The following is a 24,631-nucleotide window of genomic DNA, read 5'->3' on the forward strand; positions in this document are numbered from 1 at the left end:
ACATAACGTAAAACATTTTGGGTTTAACTATATGTGTGGAAAAAGTAAGTACACCTTTGCTGTTTCCAGATGCTGATAATCAAATGTTGCAATGACCTAGTAAAAACTACAATCCTAACCTGATGAAAGTGTTGGGATGGAGCTCAAAAAATGGAAATTACTAAAATATTTTCATATAATCAAGATTTTGTTTTTTAATAAAATGTTTATTAAGAACTATCAAGTCCAACTGAGAAAGAGAAAACCAAGTGGCTTCACATCAAAGGTCAAAGTTCTGATGAAAATACAACCTTTCATATGATTCTAGATACAGTGAAGGTAAATCATGATACATACATACAAAAAAAAGAAAAACAAGCATTTTCACAATGATTAGCTTTACATGAAATCCAAACTGATATTACAAAAGGACTATAAATAATTTTCAAACTAAATACATCACATACGGATGATAAAGTGGTTCCCAGTTTCGTTCAGTTAGTGAAAAGAAAACACAGCAGTAAAAACTGTAATTTATCAAAAAAATATTTATTCCACAGGCTTTTAGTGAAACTTTAGTGTCTTAAAGGCAGATCTAACTGATGGAAAATAAAGGAGTTCTTCAGTTACAGAGTCTGAAAATAATGCTAAAATGTTCCTATAAATCGCCTGAAAGTCAAAACAAAACAGGTTTCCGTCTTGTTTATTGTGATGTTAGGAGGCATTTTTCTAATTAAATTAAACACAGAGTTTTAAGATAGAACCACAGGAGCTGAAGACCACAAACAAGTAGATACACTGCAAAAACAAAATCTTACCCAAGTAATTTTGGCCTAGATTTTACTGCAAATGTCTCAAGTCACTTGAAATAAAACAAAGCTTATTTAAAATTAAGTTAATCAAGAAATATGAGCTTGTTTTAAGTAAATAATTCCTTAAAATTGATGGGGAAAAAATAGTTTCATTGGCAGATTATTTTACTTATAACATGGAAAAAATGTCTTGTTAAAAGTAAATAAATCTGCCAGTGGAACAAGTACTTTTTTGTCAGTATTAAAGAATGATTATCTCTGGAGTTAAATTGGGGCCATAAAGTTTGATCAAAATAAACAATGAAAATAAAAGTAAAGAAAAACATTTGAAACTGAAAAAAAAAACTTAGAATCTCAAAAAGAGTTTTGAACATTTCTTTTTCCAGTTTCATATTTTTTGTCTTGTAAACAAACTTTATGGCCAAAATATAGCTCCATAATTGTCTTAATTTTTATTACGGTGAAAATGTTCAACTTTTGAAACTAGGACGAGGAACTAGAGTAAAATTGCTAGGTAAGATTTTGTGTTTTTGCAGTGCAATAAAGAGTTCAGTAGGATCGTTAACAGCAAATAAAGTATAGAAAATCATCAGACGGACATTGCAGACACACAAAAAACAGCACTTTAGAGTCCTACCAACATCTTACAGCGTAGCGTGCATTGGCCATCATAACAATAACACAATAGTATGTACAAACAACTCCCCGCTGAGGTAAGGTCCTGGTAAAAAGAAAGTACACCCTCCTTCAGCTCACTTGTTTTATCTGACAAATACCAGGCTCTAAAATTATTCAACTCTAACCTCAGGTGTTATTTTATTAGCATCTACATGGTAAAGTTTTCCATTGTGGCGAGAAAATTAACTGAATATCAGCAAGTATGGGCAATTTTCTGGTGAAATATCAGAAGAAATTGTTACTGGACATCAATTTCTAAAAAATTATAAAGGCACAATCAAGACAATATTAGCAATTAATCACTCTAAAGCTAGGATGTTTATTTTTAAAAAAGGGGGAACATTTCTTATTAAAGTTGCCCACCTTTGCAAAAGTGAATTAATCTCAAAAGGTCTGAAAAATTTATAATCCAAAGAGCAATTTTTACTCTTAGTCCAGTGAAATAAAAATCATTTAGAGCCACAACTGTTGCATGACTTTTTAGAAAAAATAAAAAATAAATCTACACTGTGAAAATACAAATGCTAACCAAGTATTTTTAGTGTTGTTAATATGGTTTGGGATTAATTTGTACACTTGAAATAAGACAAAACTAACTGAAAGTAACTTTTGAGCAAGATATAGGAGCTTATTTTGAATAAATAATAACTTAATATTGATCAAATGAAATAAAAAAATACTATCTTTACTTGCAGATTAATTCACTTACAACAGGGGAAAATGTCTTACTATGAATGAAATAATCTTCCAGGGAAACTAGAACTTTTTCATCAATATTAAGGATTTATTGACTTAAAATAATCTTATTTATCCTGCTAAAAAGTTACTTGAAAAGTGTTTTTTTTCTTACTTCAACTGTACTAAAGCATTTGCAGTTTATGTAAAGACAAAAATACCTGGTACTTTGTAGGAATGAGGTTAGATTTAAGTAAGTTTAGAACCCGTTTATCATGTCCTGAAAAGCACAGATTAAAAGAGGCTTTACTTTTATTTCACTAGAACTTTAATTTTAAGGTCTGAGTGAACAAGTCTGAAAATTCTTAGTGAATTTGACACACTGAGGTTAAATTAGCTGCAAAAGATAATAAGATTTAGCATGCTCATATTAAATTAGGATGGATTTATATTTAAAAAATAACATTCATGTTGAACTTGGGGCATTGTGACTACATTAATGACCTTAAAACAAGTTAACCACACAGTTAATTAATTTATCTATGAGCTGCCAGGGGCAAATATTGGGTTTGGTTTTGTCATCTTTCAGAAAAGATGTTTTTTCAGAGCAGGGGAGGAATACTTTCAATTAACACAAGCATCTTTGGTGACTTAAAACTACATTATCATGAAATTAGGTTTAAATCAGAGGAGGGAAAGGGATAATCTAATAAATAACAGTATATACATATATGAACTACATATATTTCTCCAGTTGACTGGGTCAGAGCAAAACAGGGGTAGAAAAATAATAAGATAGATGAATATTTTTTGAGAAATCTCTGAATAATTTGAATTTGAACCAGTTTTGCAGGCAGCACCTTGTGCACTTTAAGGCACATGCACTTCAACACAAAGCTGAACCTCAGATAGTTTTCATGGATTACAAATCTCTATGTCACGTCAAAGTTTCTTTTCCCAATTCACGTTGCATTCGAGGTCTGAAAATAAGAAACCTCTCTCCACATTGCAATGTTGAAAAATTATGGAAGAGGATTAGAACCACTAAAAAAAATTAATAAATAAAAAAAAGGAACAATTCTGACCTTGGATCTCAGAAATCTGAATAAAAAGTCAGAATTCTCCATATAATGATATATTACAACCTTTGTAAATATAAAAATGCCAAAAAATCTCCAGAAGTCAAACATTTTCTAGAAAGAAAACTGAAATTTTTAGTTTAATCGCAGAAATTTTCTAGAAAAAACTTGAAAAACTTTTTAATTTCAAAAATTTCCAAAAGGCAGAAGTTTTAGACCATTTAAACAAAAATTTCCCTCAAAACCTTCTGAGATTAATCTCAAAATGTCCTAATTTTTCTATCAATTTTCAAACTTTCAAGATCAGAAATTTCCTTGTTTTTTTCTATTCAGCTTTTTGCAGAAATGTAACCATTTTGTTTCTCTGTCCCGTGGTTTACATATTTATATCATTGTAAATATCGCCATATTCAACCTGTTTTCTCTTTTTTTTGAGGTTGGCTCTTTGGGCTGTAATTTCATTCTACATGAGTAGAGAGACAATAAATTAATTCACTCAGACATTCATTAAAGTCAGATTTTTTCCTTTTTCAGTGGTTCTAATCCTCTTACATGAAAAACACCAGATTTGAACGTTTTTGGGATATTCTAGAACATTGATGTGAGACTTTCAGTAATTTTACCAATGTCTTGAAGGGAAATGAACTACCCTCTACTCCACTGCTTCTTAGAGAGGTCTGCAGGTAGTTAGTGAACGGACGACGACGACGCTGTGTCTGACAGGTGGATGGCCATGCCAGCAGGCTGCTGGGCGGAGCTCTGGCCCGGGCCAGCGGCGTTACTGCCCAGGGTTACGGGAGTGGGGCGCGGGTTGAGGCGTGGCGGCATGGGGTTGGAGGGCCGGATGAGGGGCGGAGGTTGCTGCAGGGTGGTTCGAGGCTGCAGGAAGCGAGCCTGTTGCTGGAGTGGTGGAGGCTGGCGGTGTAGCGACGGCGTGGCCGGCAGAGAGGGCCTCAGGAGCGGAGGCGGCTGGTGGAGGGAGGAGGAAGCATTGGAAGTCACGGGATTTTGAGCTAAAGAGGAAGAGGAGGCAGCAGGCGATGCGCCAGAAGAGGTGACCTGACCCTGCAGAGAGAAAAAGGAAGTTACTTTAAATTTTGGCCAACTTTGAGATAATTTGTTTTTCTGGAAGGAAAGCATCTAAAAGAAACAGCTCAAAGGTTCATATTTCCATACTTGAGAAAACACAAAAATTCTCTTATATTTTTACATTTCGATATTTCCATTTAGGTCTCTATTGCTCCTAAAAAAAGAAGTTGTTTTGGCAGTACGTCACTTTCCACTGGGATTACTTAGCAACCCCAGTGAGGAAGAGCCATGTTACCTAGCAACCCAAGCAGAGCTCCAGCATGTTTGGTAAGCTGATTTTACCGCTGTATGTGCTGAACAATGGCTGCTGGAAAAGACACACTGCAAAACCAAAATCTTAAAAATCTCACCAAGTATTTTTGGTCTTGTTTCTAGTGTAAATATATTATTGCACTTCAAATAAGACAAAACTAACCTACTAACTTTTCAGCAAGATATAACAGCTTGTTTTAAATCAATGATTTCTTAGTACTGATAAAAAAAGTGCTAGTTCCACTGGTAGATTATTTCACTTATAACAACAAAAATGTATTGTTATAAGTGAAATAATCTGCCATTGGAACAAGTAAATTTTTAAATCAATATTAAGGAATTATTGACTTAAAATAAGCTCCTATATCTTGCTGAAAAGTTACTAGTAAGTTTTGTCTTATTTCAAGTGCAATAATATATTTACACTAGAAGCAAGACCAAAAATACTTGGTGAGATTTTGTGTTTTTGCACTGCAAGTGTTTTGTTATTGACTTACAGTTCAGAAACCACAGGCAGCATTCTTGTTGGTTGTGCAGTAGGCTCCACTTCTGCTTTTCAAAGATGTATGGTTGTATTATTGCAAAACTGTTTGCAGCCATTTTCACATGCGAGTGTAAACATTGAGTTGGGGGCGAGGCCAGTAGCAGCTTATCAAGATTTAAAGTGACAAGATGCCCTAAAACAGCTCGTTCTGAAAGAACTAAGCAGAATAAGATCTCATCATTTAAGAATGATTTTGTACTAAAAATGTAATAAATATGTTTTGTTTTGCCCATAAATATATCCTAACTTGTTCAAGGAACCATAATAGGTCACCTTTAAATTTAAAAGTGAAGGTAAATGTCTCACCTCCTCATCTTCCTCATCGGTGCTCTTGCCTGAAGGAGGGGTCGAACTGTTCTTCCCCTCTTCGCCTGAGGTGGCGCTGTCTCCATTTGGAGCCTGCGTTCCTTGCTCTGCCTCCCACTCCTGCAGCACCTCCTCCAGGTTGAACCGCCGGCGATAGTTCACAAAGAAGTTTTTCACCTGACCCACGGTTTTGTTCCCAATGACATCAGCGATGGCCTGAAAGTTTTTGCCGTACTTCCTGACACCTGCAGAAAAAAAAACGAATTGTTGCGGTCTGCCTTAAAACCATTGGTGTAGAAAAATGATGAATTGATTAAATGCTCTAAAAAGACTGTAGGATTGTTGTGGGTTGCAGATTGCCTTCACACCACTTTCAGGTAAGGAAAAACAACAAAAACACAGAAATTGTTTGTAGAAGTTAGCAGACATGTCATGTTTGATGCCAACAAGAAACTAAATTCCAGGATGATGTTTTATTAAAGTTAGTAATATATAAAATGTTGTATTTAAGAAAAAAACCCTTATTTTTGCGTAAATGTGTTCTACTCAGAACTTCTCAATTGTCAGTTTTAACTTCACCCAGTTTGAATTCTGTAAAATAAAAATTTTAAAAAAATACATATTTGCCAACTCAGTTTTAATTGGTTTATATAAAACAAAACATATCAGCTTTACATTGTATTGATGTTTTAGTCTGATTAAAAAACTAAAATAACCGTAAGTTGCAGCCCTAGTTAAATACTTATGAATGTTAACGGTACATATTTCGTTAAAAGATAAAAACATCTTGCTGTGTCACATCATGTGGCCTATATATGTTCAAATTATTATTATTATTTTATTTTTTTAAGTTAGAGGACACACCCCTGGGGAACGTTGATGTGTGGGAGAAGATGCTCCCCCTGTTCAGCCATCTTATGCCATATAAACGTTTCCATCAAATAAAAAATATCTATTTTAGGAGAAAAAACCCAAATTCTTTAAACCCTATAAATCTGAGTGTTGATTCAGATTTAATTGTTACAAACGCCATTTTTATTCATACTGAACAGAGAATTTACAGTCAGCGCCATTAAAGCAGCTCATGTTTAATCATGTGGTTTATTTATTTAGACCTTTTACTAAGTGCTGTTATTAAAGAATGAAGCTCACCTTGAACAGCGAGCAGCTGCTCATCTGTGGTCCAGCGGGCGTTCACCTTCTGGTTGGACTACAAGATAAAAAAACAACAAAAACATCAAAACACAGAATAAAACTTTGTGAAGAAGCAGGTTGAATATGAATGACCATCACTGTGACTGACTGGATGGAGAGAAATAGAGTTATAACTAAAAGTTTTAGTTCGGACTCTTTCTTTCTTTGTTTCTTTCTTCCTTCGAGACACAGACAGAAAATGCAGGAGCTGCATTTGATGACAATGAAGGTCTACAACAAACACAGATCAAACATTAAAATCTAATCCACAAATGAAATAATCACTATTTTACTCGAGTATCTTACTAATTAAATATGTGTAAGTCTGAATGATTCTAGTTCAAAATCTTACACTGCTATTCTAACAAATAATTATTTCCCAGCAAAAAATATTTATCCCTGACTGGCTAGTAAGTTAGTTTCTTAGTTAGGTTGTTAGTACATTAGTTAGTGAGAAAAGGAAAGAAAAAGAAACAAGGAGAGAAATAAAACAATGAAATGAAACAAAGAAAGGGAAAGAGAATGAAAAAGATGCAAAGAAAAAAACAAATAAGACCTATATTATTATTTTTATCTATATTTTTATATATGACTCTCGGTGGAGGAATCATTTGTTGACAGACATTTCAGTTAAAAACTGTATCAACTCTGGAAGACTTGTTTCAGAAAATAAATGTAGAAATTTAATCTGTGAAAAAAGTTAAATGGCAGCTGGAAAAATTTAATAATAACAATAAATAAATACAGAACTTCACTGGGACCTGCTAGGTATCCAACCATAAAATTTCCACAGTATTAAAATAATTGTTTTCATTTCCATAAGGTAGTTCTTGGAGGACAGACTGGAATGTAGAGTAGTGGAGTAGAGTACTAATACTGTGGAGTAAAGCACAATGGCAAAATGTAAATCAGCAACCACTAAAGAAGCAACAGTTGCTTCTTTAAGGTATTTAACTTAGTGTTGCCACTTTGGTTTGACACGTTTCTGTGTTATACTGATTATTTTCGGAAGGACACAGTAATAAAGTTTCCCTTGGTTAATACACAGTACTCATAATGAATGGATTTGAATGTGATTGTTTCATCTGAAGGTTGGGGATGTGTTTACTACCTCAGTCAGTCTATACTCTTCAATCCCAGACTCCAACAGCTGTTTCAGTCCACTGTTCATCTGCTTAGCATTCTGGACCTGAAGAACAAAACGGAAACACAGAAAAGTCACTGACTCTTCCTCTGTGTTTAACATAGTGCCACTTCATAGCACTATAAAGACACTATGTTAAATTCAGTTGTTACAAAAATGCTATATAGATCAAACATGACTCAAAAAAAAATTTACTTTGCAATTTAAAGGTGTTGAAATTGGGCTTCTGTCTCTTTAACAATAAGTCACCACAACATGGCTCCTCTATTAACCCTTTAACAAAGTTTTTACCAGCGTTTCACTGAGAAGTAGCTCATATAATAAGATCAGCAGATGCACAGTTGCACCAAGTGTTTGGTAACTGCTGCTGGCTAGTCTGAAGGAGCTGAGTTGGAGGGCTGCTCCGTAAGATGGAATCTTGGAAACTGCAGCTCCAAGGAGGAGCTGCGTCTCAAAGGCGGAGCTAGGTCCACCCAGACGTTTTGCACCGCTGATTGTTGCCAAATACTGTTTTTTAAAACAGTCTCAGTAGAAACGGTCTTCTTCAGGTTGCCATTTACCAAAAAAAAGCATAATTTATATCCCTAAGATGCTCACCAAAACCACATTTAATCATATTTTTGATTTTACTCATACTTGTTGATGTGCACCTGGAGAAAATAATAACAATAACATTTTCATTAATACTGTCACACCCTTGTTTTTTTGTACATCATTAATTGGAATAATCAAAATTCTTATTATGGTAATAATTTTTCAGTACATGATAAACAGTACAATAAATGCCCCTTTAACAGAGGCAGATTGGTAATAAATCACACACTGAAGCAGCAGTAAAGGTGTTTCAGATATGACATTAAACTAAACCTAAAGCCAACATTAATGACTAATATTTAATTTACCCCACCATAAGAAATCAGTGAAGGTTAGAGAAGAGTGAGTTGCAGCGCCCTCTACCTGTCTCTTAAGGGACACCAGCTCCATGTCCAGCTGACGAAGGAGTGTGTTAGCAGCAGAGGCACTACAGGACACAGCCACAACGTCCTCTTGGGTGAGGTACATGCCTTTGGGGGGGCGGCAGCGGGAGCGCTGGTGGTGTCGGTGCTGCAGGGTTTGGTGCTCACGTCGCCCTAACGCCGGCTTAGTGCCCAGCACCACCAACTCGGCCTGGTTCTGGAGGGAAAATGATACAGATTAGCAAATAAATGGCTTTAAATACTGGGAAACGGAATACTGAGACAGAGAAAAGTATTTAAGTCGTATCATACGTAAAATATTTTGTGTAACTTGCACAGCAAAAACACAAATTTAAAGTGAAGATCAAATTAGTTTTAAACACTGAAATCTTTATAAATCCCATTAAAAATATTATGATATGTGTACTGTTGCTATCGTTAAGTAAAATCAGTAAGAAAAAAAAGGTGTTTATTTGAATCCATAAATGAATTATCAATATAACCAAATAGCATATATACTGGAAAAAAAACAGGTAGTCCACTCAGAAGGCTAAACACAGTTAATTCATAAATACAGAAATCAAATCAAAATCATGTGCATCAACTTCTAAGCCCGAATCTTTTGGGCTGACCTCTTTCTTGGCGTCTTTATTCGGATCGTAGTCGCTGTCATTCGCCTCAATATGATTGGCTTCCTCCATTTCCTCCTCGCTAGGACAACAGGAACAACAAAGAAACATTTTAAAAGAGAAACCTCATGTCACAGCAAGTACAGAACAGCTTCTCAAATCTAACTGATAAGATTTGTCAAATACAAAAAAAAGAAAATAATAAATTACTAGAATAAAGTCAAAACATTACAACAATAATGCTGTAATGTGAGTATAAAGTAATCATATTTTGAGAATAAACTCAAATTTTGAGAATAAAGTCATATTATTATGAGAAAAAATTTTTACATTACGACTTTATTTTCTGAATATTTTGACTATTTCCATCATTCTATAACTTTATTCTCAACATATTATGACTTTGTACAATTTTATTCTTGTAATATAATTCTATTTTCGTAACTTTATTTTTTTATTGTCTTAGTGTGACCCTAATACTACGCCACCATGGTCAAAAAAACAAACAATTAACTTTTTTTTTTACTTTTAGTCATTTACAATTGTTACAAAACTCAAAAGTTAAACCCAGTTGAAGGAATTCACTATTTACAGTCCAGTATTTGTGGATTCACCTCTTCATGGATTTTTCTGAGGAACATAATTCCAAATAATTTGTGGAAAATGTGGATATTTTTTCTCAGAGCTTATGTAAAATATAATTTAAAAAATGGCTGTATAAATGTAAAGGTTCCTTTCAATCTAACAGTTGATATCTTTAAATCATTTACAAAGTCTAAGAAATTACATTATGACTTATAGCTGTTGATCATAGATTTTCACGTTTTTACTTGACGTCAAACTGATCAGCTCTATTAACAAACAGTAATGCTATCGTTGAGTCAGTAAGCAGCACCTGTCGTCCTGGTTGCTCCTGCTAGCCAGTTTGCGGGCCTGCCGGTCCATCAGACTCGTTCTGGAGCGCGTTTTCTTCCACGAATAATAGTACTTGACAAGACTGGAGATGGATTTGTCTGGTAACTGAATGAAACGGAACAGGATTACACATGTAGTGCCAAAACAACAATTCCTCAAGACTAACAGTTATTGTTTTAACATAGAGGATAAATGCAGTCATCATTTAGAGGCCAATCTGTGTTAAACTACAACATTAAGGCAGTATTTAGCGCTCCTTTAAAAAGAAGTAACTGCTTATTTTATACACAGTTTAAATGAGCGCCGATCATGATCATTCAGGATTTCTTTTTTCTGAGTGCATTTTTTTTTCCTTGCATTGTTTCTGCAATCTATTTAGACATTTTCTTTGATAGATGCAAGTCTAATAAGCCTGTCGGAAAAACAAATTTTGCTGGACAATAAATTGTTCCAGAAATTATTGCAATAAACGATAATGTTGTTTTGAGACCATTTCCAAGTAATATAATGGTTAAAATAGCATGATAATGCAAGAAAATATTCTCAAAAATAAAAAAAATTTTATAAAAAAACTTTAAATCCTATTAAACATTTAACACTGGAACTGGAAGACATTTTAAATAGATTAAATACATAAACAACAAATAAAATGGACACTGAAATCTTTGAAAACAAAGTTTTTCTTCAAAGAAAGGCTAGTTGAGATCATAGCACCCGACTGAAGACTTTTATCCTCCAGGTTTTGTTAAAAAGAGAGAAAAACAAAAATCATCCAAATGTAAATTATTGAGCTCATTTTAATTATTTTTTTCTTGACTGACATCTTTCAACCACTGGATGTCTTTCGACGTCGTTTAAGAAATGAGAACCAGCGATTAGCTCGTTGCATCAGCTAATCACCTTTTTAGTAATTATCATGTAGGAATATTTGCTTAGTACTTCCAGGTACCAACTTCTTCTCTTTGTCCAAGCTTTACACATTAGTTTATATATATTTACAATAAGTCTGAAGAATATGAGACCTGAAGCACAGATGAAGACTAACAGAGCTACGTTGGGGGTTTACCATCTGCTGGATGCGATGGAAACTCTTCCCATGGAAGCTGAAAGCCTGTTCGAACAGAACCTTGTCCTCGATGGTCCACTCGTCTGGGAAAGGCGTGAAATTGGGCAAATCAGCCAGGGACTTCTCTATGTTGTGTTTGTGCCAGAACAGCATACCGAGAGCCTGAATAAAAATCCACAAACACAGATACAGTGTGTCAACCAACAGCAGATCCAGCAACCATTTCCCTAGATATTAAATAAATAAAGGTTATGCTACTGAAACCTATTGTTTGTATGTTGGCTGACGTGTTTGCTCAGCTCTGGTTAGACTTCCTTCAAGCTTATGCAACATGTTAAATTGGAAATAACCATATCTTATCTTATCTGTACCCGTTTTCTTGAAATGGAAAACTATTCGCCAAAAGTGTTGCGTGCAAAATACTTACTCGACACAAACAATAAAAATACAAAGCTAACTATGTTTATTTTTACCTGCTAAATAATAAACAGTAATATGTGAATGAAAATAACAAAACAGTCAGATTTAGTGAAAAGGGTTCTGTAAATCTTTGTAGATTAAAAACATTTTCTTTTTTAGTTTGCCTCAGTAAAAGAATACATTTAAACATAACTCATTTCATACAATTTTCTAAATTTGTTGGATCCAATTTAGATGTTTTTTGGTCAAGAAGTAAATAAATATGTCTTTCATTCTGTGGAAATGCTTAGTGCATTTATCCCGGTTTTTAAAAAATGGATGCACCCAATCCAATTTTTATTTTTCAGTAAAAAAAAGTAAAAAAATCTTCTTTTAAAATAATATTAAAAGCTATGTCCTTCTGCTCACCTGTGCTGATGGGACACATTTACTCTGTTCCTGAACTGCTATCAAGGGGTCACAATAAATCGTAAAGGTAATTAGCACGTAGCATTAAAGTTTCAAATGCAAAAACGATTGATTTAAACATTCAAAAGTAAACTTTAAGGTCTCATTCCACACAGGGGTGGAGAGGGATAGAAGCAATTTTCAATCTGGAATATTTATGTAATATGAACCCAAAAGAACGATGCACTCACTACTTCAGGTTTAAATACAGTAAAAACCTAAAGCAAATACAAATACTTATGCAGTATGTAATCAATCAATGGGGGAATGATGAATCAATGGTAAATTGCAATTTTCAGATTAGCTTTCAATTCTATACGAAAACAAACCTTTTCCTCATCTTTGCATGAAGTAACAAACCAAAGTAAGAGATGGAGGTGTAGAGAGACTCACCTGCTCCACATTGTAGCCATGCTTCTCCTTTGCAATAGCAATATATTCATCCACTGAGAAGGGAAAGTCTCACTGTTAGTCTGGCCCAGTGGCGTGACCCAGGTTCTGGATGAGAGGTGTGTCACTTACATTTGGAGTCGACAATGGAGTGATATGGAGACCATACCAGCATCCCACCGCTGTCTTTTTCCGTGTACTTGTTGGCACCTAAATGTGGACAGACACCAAAACAAAAATGTGAAAAATCTCCTCTGCGGCTGCTACATCCAGTAGATGGAAGATTTAAAGCCTCACTGATGGATTTGATGGTAATGTTTAAGGGGAAAACAAAAACAAATGAGCCCTGCACATTATGATTCATGGTTTGAACTGAGATGTTAATCAGCTGCTCCAAGTAGTAAAAACAATACTTTGTTGCCATGGTTACGTACCATAACAACTATCTAAAAGTAAAAAAGTCAGAGTAAAAATCCTTATAGCTGCAAAGCATCCAAAGCCAGTTGGAATAATTGTCCAAAAGACGACTTATGTTATTTATATAAATTATTTTCATTTTGATCTTTAAAATACCAAAATTCCCACGTGACTTTATATTTTTGTCCGTGCAATTTTTAAAATACTTAATGATTGTTGTTTTGATCAGTTAATTAGTACTCGAGTAGCTTTTTTACCAATATATATATATTTTTTTACTCTTACTTGAGTAATTTCTTGGCTACGTTTTACTTTTACTCGAGTACAATTTTCCGGGTACTTTACCCACCTCAGCATGAGATACCTGTGAAGTAAATGGTGAATATATTACATTTCATTTTAGACCTAGAACTTCTTTTTTCTTCACATTGATTTTCTTTCTCCGAAATGACAACATAATATTGGCAATTATTGTAAAGACGGGTAATAAACTAATTTCAAAGATGATCACATTTTCTGTTAAACTGGGAATGATTAGTCCCTGGAATGGCTTTATGAGTGACATTCACTTTGTTTAAAAAAAAAAAAAAAAAAGAGGCTTAGCAAACCCAAATTTGGATAATTAAAGAGCAATTTCATTAAATTCATTATGTTTCCGGACAAGTAGAGGTAGCCTCAGTCCATGTTTGCTCCTGTTTTACTTGATTATATCATGATTAATCAGAACTAACAGAATAAATAGACTGAAAGCAATGCATAAACTCTGCAGTATGCTTCATTTAGAGCAGCTTTGGTCTGTGTTCCCCGTCTATTGACTGAGGCTACCACTATCCGTCACTCGGCGGACACCAGTAAAAACCTCACCGGGGTCAAATTCGGGAATGTTTGCCTGATAATCCGCTCCAACCCGCATTCCAATGTCTGCAAAAGATTAACAAAAACGTTAATTGCACAAACCGATGGACAAACATTTTTACCGACCAAACAGTGAGCGGGGTGTTCGAGGCTACCACTCACCATGTTCGTCGTCGCTGCCGCTTTCGTCAGAAAAATGTCCGTTAGACGCGTTGGACGGACTTTTAGTCCCGTTTGACCGACCTTTTCCCAAATACTCGGAGCCTTTGTCCATCATCCCCGGCATTTTTGCGATTAAATTTGATCTTTAACGTCCTGTGTCCCGATAAATACGTCAGCTGGAGCGGGACGGATTCGGCTGCGGGTCCCGTACTCGCCGCACCTTCGGCCGTGTCGCTGTACCGCTTTATACGTTTCTCTACCGAGCGTTTACAAGCACGTTTTATGCTCTGGATTAAAAAATAATTATGCGTAGATTTTTGAATAATTATGTTTTAAAATAAAAATAATTTGCCCTAAGGAAATGTATCTTCGTAAGACCTGTAACGGAGGAGGATCTAACCTCTGCGGCGGAAGCTTTCTACGCACCGTAGAGTTACAGTGTGACTCGTTATGTTGGTTGCTAGCTAGCACTAATATATCCCTCCGCCTACACTACTAACCCACACTAGCATGTTGAAACCGTAAATTGCATTAAAAAATAACTCTGACAACAATTAAACACACTTTTTTTAACAAACAGAAAAAATAAGTAAATTATTTCAAAAAGCCACAGCAAATGTTTCAAATGTGACTGATAGTTGTTACGGCGGGTCATCCCTGTAAAATGTGAAAACTAATTTTGCCTATTTGTTCATAAATAAATACTATTCTGAAGTGCAGCAGTAAATTTCTAAATCAGAATATATATTTTTTAATCTGGTTACAATGGTTATTCTACATCAAACCAGCAGAGGGAGACACAACCCAAAAGGAACTTCATAGTTTGTCTCTTAAATTATTTATACTCTAGTTTTTTTATACAAATTTTGCAGTCCTAACTTACCTAAAACAGAATGGCTTAGTCTAATTTAACATCAGAAAATGATGAAGAAAACTTGTATAAGTCTTTTAAAACAGTGTAAGTCAGGGGTGTCCAAAGTGTGGCCTGATATTTTGTGGGCCCCAATTGCAGTTCAAGAATGACACAAATTTGTTCATTGAACAGTTTATTTTTAATCAAGGTAAAATTACTACAGACATAATTTTCCAACAATGTTCTCTTTCCAACCGAGCTTGTATTATAAGTAGAACCAGGTATCTACAGGGACTTTTACTGAAAAGGAAAAAGATAATTTAGTAGACTCGGCTAAATGAAGCCAGCATTCAGTTAGCCAAGTGGCTCACACCCAGTTCAACCGAACCCAAAAGAATTTGAGAAACCTATCAATCAATCACGTTTATTTGTATAGCACATTTCATCAACCAGGCAGTTTGACATGCATTGACTATTGTATTAGTCCTTTTAACTTAGAAATGTTCTTCAGGTGATAGAAGGCTGACTTTGTCAACTGTCTTTATGTGACTCTGAAGGTTCAGGTCCATCATTACACCCAGATTTCACACCTGAAAGTTCAAAGATAATAACTTCAGTTTTGTTTCTGTTCAGCTGGAGAAAGTGATGGCAGTCTCTCTTGCTCCTACAAAAAAAGTCAGGCACTTTTATTTGCTTGATCTTATTTATTTTTTCTTGGCTCATGACGTTTGACTATGATTTTGCCCCATGTGACAAAAGATTTGGACACACCTGGTGTCTGGTTTCAGCTGTGAAATCCCCAAGTTTTCAAGTCCATCAGGTGGCAGAGCTTTGTCTGCAGGCATCACCAATCCATCCATGAACCGTTCTTTGAACCGTTCTTTGAACCATTCTTTGAACCGATTCATGGACCGTCAGTAGTACGAGGCATTGTGGGACTGGCTAAGTCTGTTCTATGATTGGCTTTTTGCCCTCCCATCACTCTCTGTTGCTATCAGAAATGCTGAGTTGACCCTCTTTTTTCAGAGGCCCCAGCCCTGCGCTCACCCTCCCAACCAGAACAGTTTGCGGCATCCTATTATTCCACATAGTTGTTTTTACATCCTGGCTGAACTTTCCTGTGTGAGAGGATCATATATGTGTGTCTGCAAGGACACCAGGGGCATAACCTAACAAATGTGTGGGGTCAATTGGTAAGGATTTCTCTCTCTTCCATTCTTTGTGTGTACGTAGGAATAAAGTTGTGTACTGACGTAGTGATGGAGGTGAAATGCGACTTCTTACTCCTAATTAACTAGCTAACTCTGGATTTTGTTGAAGTGTATTTTGTTCTGTTTTAGCACTTAGATAAGCAAATTTTAATATTAGACAAAGATTATTTGAGGTGACACATAAAGGCAGTTTTCAAATATTTTTTAATGTTCAGGCCACACCAACTTTGGCGTACCTGGAGAAAGTAATTGCCCACCATATCTATTGATTGCTTGCTTGTCTTTTAGAGCGCCATGGGAAACCTTTGTACATTTTTTATTGGGTAATTGTTGGAGTTCAGCCAAATTGGAATGTTTTTAGGCATGAACCTCTGTTTTAAGATGATTTTATGCTGAGGTGGATTTGCTATTTTGCTATAGATTATTATCTTGCTGTGTTTCTTAAGTGTGCTTCGGGTTACGGTCACAAATTAATTAATACCTTTTTCAATCAACAAGTCATCGTGGTTATCCCCTTTAACATTAAAATGTTTGAGTGTCGACATTATATTTTTCTAATTTGTTGTCTTACATTTATGCCAAATTTAATCTTTCAGAAAGTTAATATTTTTTCAAAGAGTTTGGGACAATCAAGTTCTCCTCACAAATGGTTCCCATTTTTTTCATTTGCACAGAAATGCCCTTTTAACTCTTAATGACTTTGTTTCTCTTCTGTTTTTGTTTGATTTTTTTTCAATCACGGTCTGATGTGTTGCTTTTGAAATATTTTAGTCTACTTTGTGTTGTCAGAGAGGTTCTATTGAAGTTAATTATTCATCTAATCCTTCCTATTTGTAGATAGGAAAACTGCACCTAACAATTGGACCAATAAAACTTAATTAATGTCTGAATAAGTGGGCGATTATATTTCTACAAAGGTCTGGATAGCTTTTTTTGAAATTCTAAAAATGTATTTATAGCGGGAAAGTGCTGCTAAAACGACAAAATTAAGAAAATTCAACTATAAAAGCTTTGAATTATGGATCCGAGACTGTGAGTTGCTGATGTTGATCCTTTTGTTTAGATTGTCAAATAAGAAGGTGGGCTAGAAAAAGGGAATGAAGGAAATGGCAAAACAAAACTGAATATTCACAAGAAGAAGACAAAAATTAATTTAAAATGGTTTTCTTCAGGAAAACCAATGACCAATTTGTGAGAAGAAGGTTTCAGGGAGATAGTTTGATGGGGTTGACATAGGAGTCAAAGAAAGGGAGGGAGTGAGTGGGGGTAGCAGGTTCAGCGACACAAACAATGTTACCCTCGTTACATTTAACATCAAGCCCAGCACTCAACAACAATGGCGTCAGCAAGGCCCTTCCATCTCTAAACATTGCCAGATTTCTCTTTGGTTGTTTTCAGTGTGCATTAACAATAAAAGGGAGGTTTTTCTGTTTTTTATTGTGCTCAGCAGGTAACAACTCTTGCAAATACAAAGGTTGCAGCAACTTGGCAACCAGCTGCCAGTAAAGTACAGTGCTTTGAAAAAGTGTTGCCGATTGCTTTTGTATTTGCTTCCTTATCAGATTTTAGATAATCAAGTGCATTTTAATGTTACATTCAGATGACCTAACTTAATACAGAAAGCTCTTTTCAAATAACGATTTCCAATGTAATTTGACCCAATGTTGAAAATTATTATCTCGTACATCCAATAAAAGTTCTTGAAATTAGCAGCGACCACAAACTTTGGCTAAAGTTACCGTTGAGTTTTTTTTACATGGCTTTTCAGAAGTTGTGACCCTCAAAACATTTTGAATTTAGCATCTAAATCATTTTTAAGTGATTACTTTTGCCATTTTTTTCAAGCCCATTTTTTGGGCTTGATGATGCTTTGGATTATTATTGGATTACTGCTCGAGATAAATGTCCAATATTCACTTTCATTCAAGTGTTTTTAATGTCCTGTTTTATGCTTATCTTGTGAATTTTTTTTATGTTCAGTTCTATGTATTTAAGTGTTTTTCTTTTATAATTTTTTTGATGTGGTTGACTGTTCTGTTTGTAATTCTGCTTGAAAAGAGCTTTACAAATAAAATGTATTATTATTATTATATTGTATTTGACTGTAGGTACTTTGTTCTGTTCTGACATGCAGAATTTTAGTTTCATGCCAAAAAATGTAATGATATGCCATCCAGAATTATCCACTCTATCTGAGAGAAAGTAGAATATTTTTCTGAAACCATTAGGAAGAGGAAGAAAGTGAAATGAACCTTGGTGTTCTGTCTGGATGTATACTTGTTTTTCCGTTTTTGCCCAGTCACTTTTTGTTGAATCAAAACTGACTTCAGCTGAGGGAAATGAGGCTTCCAGTGTTTGAATGTTGCTACAGATGGATTGAAACCTCCTGGAAGAGTTGCTGAAGCCATTAGGGAGACATTTTGGAAAGGTTCCACGGCTCCATGTTTTCTCCGTTTGGCCAGATTGGCTCACATTTTTGTTCCTGAAGTCTAGAGTGATTCTGACTGTCTTCTTGTTATCATTTAGCCTATGTTGTTCGGCAAATTATTGTTTCAACAGGTTTGGTAATAATCCTGTGTGGTTGGTGAAACTTGTCTAAGAAAATCACAATTTATGATTTTAGAAGGTGGCAGATATGTTTCTACATAGTACCAGATTAGTTTGGAAAACTTTATCTCTTTCAATAAACCCTACATTTGAAAAATCCTGTTTTATTTAATCAGGATACATTTCTTCTGACATTGAAAACTGTGTAAATGAGATGGGGATTGGCTTTTAAAATCTGCACAGCAACGGTATAAATAAATTTTAAAGTGACAATGTTATTAAAATTTCAAAGAGAAGTCAGAAAAAAAAAATTACGCTGAATCTTTAATAAGGGCTAGAGGTGTCCAAGTCCAGTCACAGAGAGCTACAGTCCAGCAGCTGGTTTTTAGATGGTTCTTTTCTCCAACACTCATGAATCAAATATCCAAATCATCATGAATCATTATAAACAGCTATATTTACACCAGACAACATACATCATTTAATCCACTAAATTAAACATTAAAAAAGTAATTTACCAGCTTTGACAACTAACACAGTGACTTTATGCTTATTAAGATGTTGGAATCTTTATTAATTGTAAACATTATTCAGCTTTGCTGGTGTAAATAACATTGTCTCTGCATTTGTGAAGAATATTCACATATTAAAAAAAACTAAAGTAAGAGAAAGGCAAATACATAAGAGCATATATTTTTTTGAAACTTCATTTCTGATAGACCTCTCAGAAATTTAATAGAATACCTCTATGACAAACAAGCTGTTGCATTTGTGAATGAAACCTATAGAAGTGCCAACAAAATGTTATTAAATATATTTGGATGATGTTGGAAAATCTGAATGTGCACAAAAAGTTCAAAATAATTAACTTTTCTTCCTTGCTGAAAGAGCAGCTACCTTTATGTATGAGTGAAAATATAAAAACTATAGTGAATTACTTTGCAGATAATAGGACATGATTATATTGTTGCTGTATTAAAATGCTGTCTTATAAATTGCTTGAATCTGGATTGAAGAGGTTAAGTATTAGATATGAGTGATTGCCTGTGATTTGTTGTTCCGGCAGGTTTCCCAAAGGGACTCTACTGAGAAGCTGGCTCACCAAGTCACGGCCCAGATTGCTGCTGCTGATTGCAGGGTTAAAGAGGCCCCAGGTGACCCTCATGAGGAGGAAAAGGATGAAGCGCACAAAAGTAGCAAAGGCCACGTAAGCGGTAAATATGATTTATGTTGCACGATGAAATGCAGAAGTCCATACTAAGAAATATATCCACAAACTAAAAACGTTTTTAAAAACTGGCTAAAAGGAGAAAAACATGCCCAATTTCACCATTTCTAGTTTGGACTTCCTTAATTCTTTTCTCTTTATAGATGCGTTTATTTCTGCAGTAAAGTCAAATCAAATGTAAATATATATTTTGGATTTTATGATTAATGTGTTGTACCTTATTTCTGTCAAATTAACATTGATAGCATTCATGACAGATTATATGGTATCCTCCACACTTATTTACATTAAAAATTAGCACTTTATTGCACTAGCATTATCTAACATTGAAAACTAAAGACATTTTTGTGCAAATTTTTCTCCATAGAAGTATTATATCATGTCAACAAATACCTTCTTTCTTTTTGTTTGTTTATTTTTGTTTTGTGTTTGTTTGTTTTTACTAAATGAGCACTATACCTGAAAAAAAAAAAACAGATTTAGTTTACTTGCCACCAGACGATTCAGATTTGATTGGACTCTAATATAAGCATAAGCAGGCCAGGAAACCACAGACAGGAATGTGCATACAACTGGATTATTTCAAGGATTTGTCTATGGAACATAACTCAAAATTATTGACGGAAAATGACTGGAAAATTCACAGATTCTCTGAATTTTTTCCACCTAAGGGCAAAACTAAAATGTTATCAAGAAAATGCAGCTGGGAAACTAGAAAAACTTTAGTGAAATTGTAGTTGACACACTATTGGCTGATGTTTGCAAAGCACCCAATCCAGGAGTGCCATTTGTTTTCCTTGGCGCTGATTGGCTGAACCCCTAAGGCTGTTGATGGTAGCTTTTCCGGTAGTTCTAAGTCGGTTTCTACGGTGTGTGATAATGCATATTAAAGTATGTTTAAAGATTGAAATATTAAAATAGGTAGTCTTAGGCGCTTTTAGAGCAATTATCAAGTGTTCGCTGATTTCAGCTATTAGTGGGTGGTTGTAGATTCTTAATCCACTATAAGCCCAGGGTTCCAGTATATTCTGCTCTGAATAAATTTCAGTAATTTCGTTGCATGTACATCCACAGCAGCCTCTCCAGAGTTACAGAGGAATAAATTGAAATTTGTGTTTCTGACATGACAAATTGTAAAAACGTTTCAAGGTTAATTTCATTTCCCACAATTTTAGTTTGTTGTAGGAAAACATTTTTATGCTCTGACACGATTCTGCTCTTGCCCAAAATTCTACCCAAACATCAAACAGGAAGTTTATTTTGTTAACATATATGCCTTGATTCCAACTAAAACTAAACTTTTAGTCTCAATTGTAATGGCTCTTCCTCCTGTGGCCTGCTGTTTGAATTGATATTTTTGCTTTTTGATAATTTCTACCTGCTGCCATTTTGTTTTCATGCAAACAAAATGGCAGACTTAAGTGTTCACTCTTTTCTTCCAGAACCTGCAGCCGAATGCCCCACTTCTGCTGAGTTCTTGACAGTGAGGAGTTGCTTATGGAAATCAAAGGAAAGGACAACCTTTGCGTAACATAAATGCTCCAAAAAGAACTAAAATGCAACAAATGCTAAACAAAAGGAAGACAGAGAACAAACTGAAGAGATTGAGATCTCCAGACTAAATGAGAAAGCTTTCTTGACCACCCACTTCTGTCACTGTACTGACTGTGACTTTGTACATCTTTCCTATAGATGTGTTGGTAGATCGCCCCTGCTGTCGTTTTCCTAGTTTAACTCTATCTGGTTTGAGTTTGTACGCAGCTCAAACTAGTTACTGATTAAACTCTGTATGTTTAACCCACCACTGTCTCACATTCTTCAGTCAATGCTTTTCAAATAGCAATTACTTCACTGCATGATAATGCTTTGCATACCAGTCACTACAACTGATACTACTAATACTACTACCAGGCCTGATAACTAGGAGAAAATTAATTTACCATTTTGTGCTTGAATCTTCTTTCATATACTTCCCCTGCTGTCTCTTACATATTATATATACTTTTTTAATTTTTATTTTACTTCTTAAACCAGGGTCCAGATAATATCCTTCTATTGAAGGCTAACGGTGACACAAATCTCCAAAATTAATGTTATTTAATTCATTGTTACTAATACATTTTAAATATTGCCTAGATATAAATAAATATTTCCTTCAATATATTTTAAAGATCTCAATTTATTACTTGGAGTGATTAAATTGGTGAATCAAATTATAATTTCAGCTGAATATATATTAAAATCATACTGTATATAAAAATGTAATTATGTTTTTGTTTCCAGTGATGCAGTACATGTGATGCAAAATCATTTATGCCTGCTGCACACTAATTGGCTTTTCTACAGCATAGTGTTAGTCCTGCTTAGTAATTCTTTATTTTAAATTTTAATGTTTTTTTATTATTATTTAGCATAAAGAAAGATTAAAGTGTAACCAAATCAACCTTCCTTTGAGACAGCTTAGCTCCGCCCCTTAACAATTTTTCAAATTCCACCAAAGTGGGTGGAGCCAAGATACACAAAGGGGCGTGGCTTTGTGCGGGGCTGAGTGGAGGGGCTTTAGCAGGGCAATGATCAGAACAAGAAAAAACACTTTTGCCAAATTAATGATTTTTGCAATTATATTTATCAACTCTTCGGACCCCTCTGGTGACTTTATTTCCAAAAGACCGACTAGTGAGAAGTGTATTGACTTTTTTCTTCGTTATTGAAGACACAGCGGAAAGGAGTCCTATTCCAACCTGTGTTCATATCTGCAAATTAAATACACATGTGCAAAGCTGAGAAATGCTAACTGATCAATAATCACACTCTTACAATTCCAATTACTGACCAACCCGGGGCATTTTTCTGACTGAGAGTCTTTTATATTTGAATGCAGTAACTCTAAAATAGACATCCACCAAACTGTAACATTGTAACCAATAAGAAAAACTGACTGCAGTAGCAAGTAGTCAACCCAAAGAGGGCAGCACTGAGACAGTTTTAGCTCAAATGTCGCAGAATTAAACAAATTCTGCAATTTGTGAAAATGTAACAAAAAAGACAGCAATTTATAAAGCTTATCTTTTAAAAAAATAAAAATAATGATGATTTGTAGTTTTGTTACTCTTGAAACATGCAACTCTAGATACATTAAAATTTTCACACAGTTGGGCATTTTAAATGTATTAAATTATGGCACTTTTGAATTCCCATACAGGATAGTTGATCATAACATTGTGCTATATGTTTAGATTTGGCCGGACCTTCCTTTACCTGTTGAGATTCAGCAGAATCTTCATTTTATTTAAATCTGTTCACCTTCAGCTACAGATCCAAACGTTTCCTATTGAACCTGGTTTAAAAATAACTGCCTCTAGTAAAGATATAAAACATATCTTTGACAAAACTGCTGTTTTTGTTATTAGAACAAAGAACAAAAAGAAGTCAGTTATCCTGGACCCAGAAAAATTCAGTTTGCCGCCCCCTGTTGGTTGCTATGACTAATAACACTACTAATACAAGTTCTAATACTAATACTACTACTAATACCACGAATGTCGCTTCTGCTACTATTTCTAATCATAATAATAATGATAATGAAAAATAATGCCATAGTGTACGTAAAAAATCAAAGATGGTAATATTTTGTGCATTCCATGCACTCTAATGATATTTGATCTTTAAGGGGTTTTTTTGGTGAAATTAATGTTTTTTTTCTCTTTTATTTATTCCTCAAAGGAAATGTTTTACAAGAAAAAATAAAGTTTTAATTCATTTAAATTTTGTTTTAACAATTTGTACCAAAACAAAGAATCATTACTCTTATAATGATCAGACAGCATGTCAATAATTGAGTTTAGTAACTTTTTCTGCCTTATTAATTGGAATAGACCATGCATTTTTGATTTTAATAAAGAAATGAGATGCTCACACAGATTGGGATGATGTTTTAAGCTCAGATGGATATGCTTACACTCTTTTATTCCTCTTACGAGGAAGCTACTTTCATCTGGAAGTAGAAATATTAAACAAATCTAAATTAAACACTGTGTAATGAAAGGTATTTTAGGCATTTATTCAGACTGGTAAGTAAAATAATCTTATCTGCTGTGACTTCAGGAGGATCTCACTCTCCTGCCTTCTCCATGTCATCTTTTGTGCTGCAACTATGACTAACGTGAATAAAAAGTGCCAAAAGAATAAATTGCAGGCCAATATTGCTTCTCTTCCAAAAAAAAAAAAATAATTCATGTAGTTCTGTTACATTTCTGTTCACAATAAGGTTGAAAATAAATGAAAGAATTTGGAAATACGTATCAGAAACCTGCAGTTAATGCAAAGGCACTGTGAAGATCTATGAAATGTAAATGTTTACTATGTTTACTCTGTTCTTTTCCTCTTATGCCAAATAAATTGATTTTTTGGAGGTGTGGACATTTTCCATAATTTATTAAACATTTCCACATGCAAAAGTTGCTGTAAAAGAAATCATATGTTTAAATGACTCCAGATGAACATGATAGTCTCTTGAGACTCAATATTTAGTTCTCCAGTTTAAACCTGCAGTTTCACACATTTCAGTGTTAATAAACTAATTACCTTCCCTTTATTTATATAGCACAAATTCCCAATAACATCATTTCAAGGCATCTAAAACAATTTGATCCAACTGATTCAGATATTCTTGCGAGTTTTACTCACCATTATGCAAAACAGCAATTAAGCAAAGTACACTTAAGTGTAGAGCGCCCTCACTTTGGAAACCACCACCAGATCTATTTGGAAAACACTTGCCCCC

General features: G+C 34.6%; 1 protein-coding gene and 1 long non-coding RNA gene across 2 annotated transcripts; one reads left to right on the forward strand and one right to left on the reverse strand.

Moving 5' to 3' along the window:
- Positions 1-179: 179 nt before the first annotated feature.
- On the reverse strand, positions 180-14,362 carry rcor3 (REST corepressor 3). Its single transcript, XM_028016858.1, has 12 exons — positions 14,010-14,362; positions 13,857-13,913; positions 12,708-12,785; positions 12,579-12,631; positions 11,319-11,480; positions 10,233-10,357; positions 9,341-9,419; positions 8,710-8,925; positions 7,720-7,797; positions 6,567-6,624; positions 5,415-5,659; positions 180-4,288 (listed from the first exon to the last, which is right to left on the reverse strand). Exons 1-12 carry the CDS (start codon positions 14,131-14,133, stop codon positions 3,911-3,913), a joined length of 1,653 nt encoding a protein of 550 aa, XP_027872659.1. The 5' UTR covers positions 14,134-14,362; the 3' UTR covers positions 180-3,910.
- A 615-nt stretch (positions 14,363-14,977) lies between these two features.
- On the forward strand, positions 14,978-21,984 carry LOC114144074 (uncharacterized). Its single transcript, XR_003595399.1, has 3 exons — positions 14,978-16,055; positions 19,687-19,834; positions 21,291-21,984. It is a non-coding gene; the product is annotated as an uncharacterized LOC114144074 (long non-coding RNA).
- Positions 21,985-24,631: the final 2,647 nt, after the last annotated feature.

This window comes from Xiphophorus couchianus, chromosome 5 (assembly GCF_001444195.1).
Source record: "Xiphophorus couchianus chromosome 5, X_couchianus-1.0, whole genome shotgun sequence".
Classification (NCBI taxonomy): Eukaryota; Metazoa; Chordata; class Actinopteri; order Cyprinodontiformes; family Poeciliidae; genus Xiphophorus; species Xiphophorus couchianus.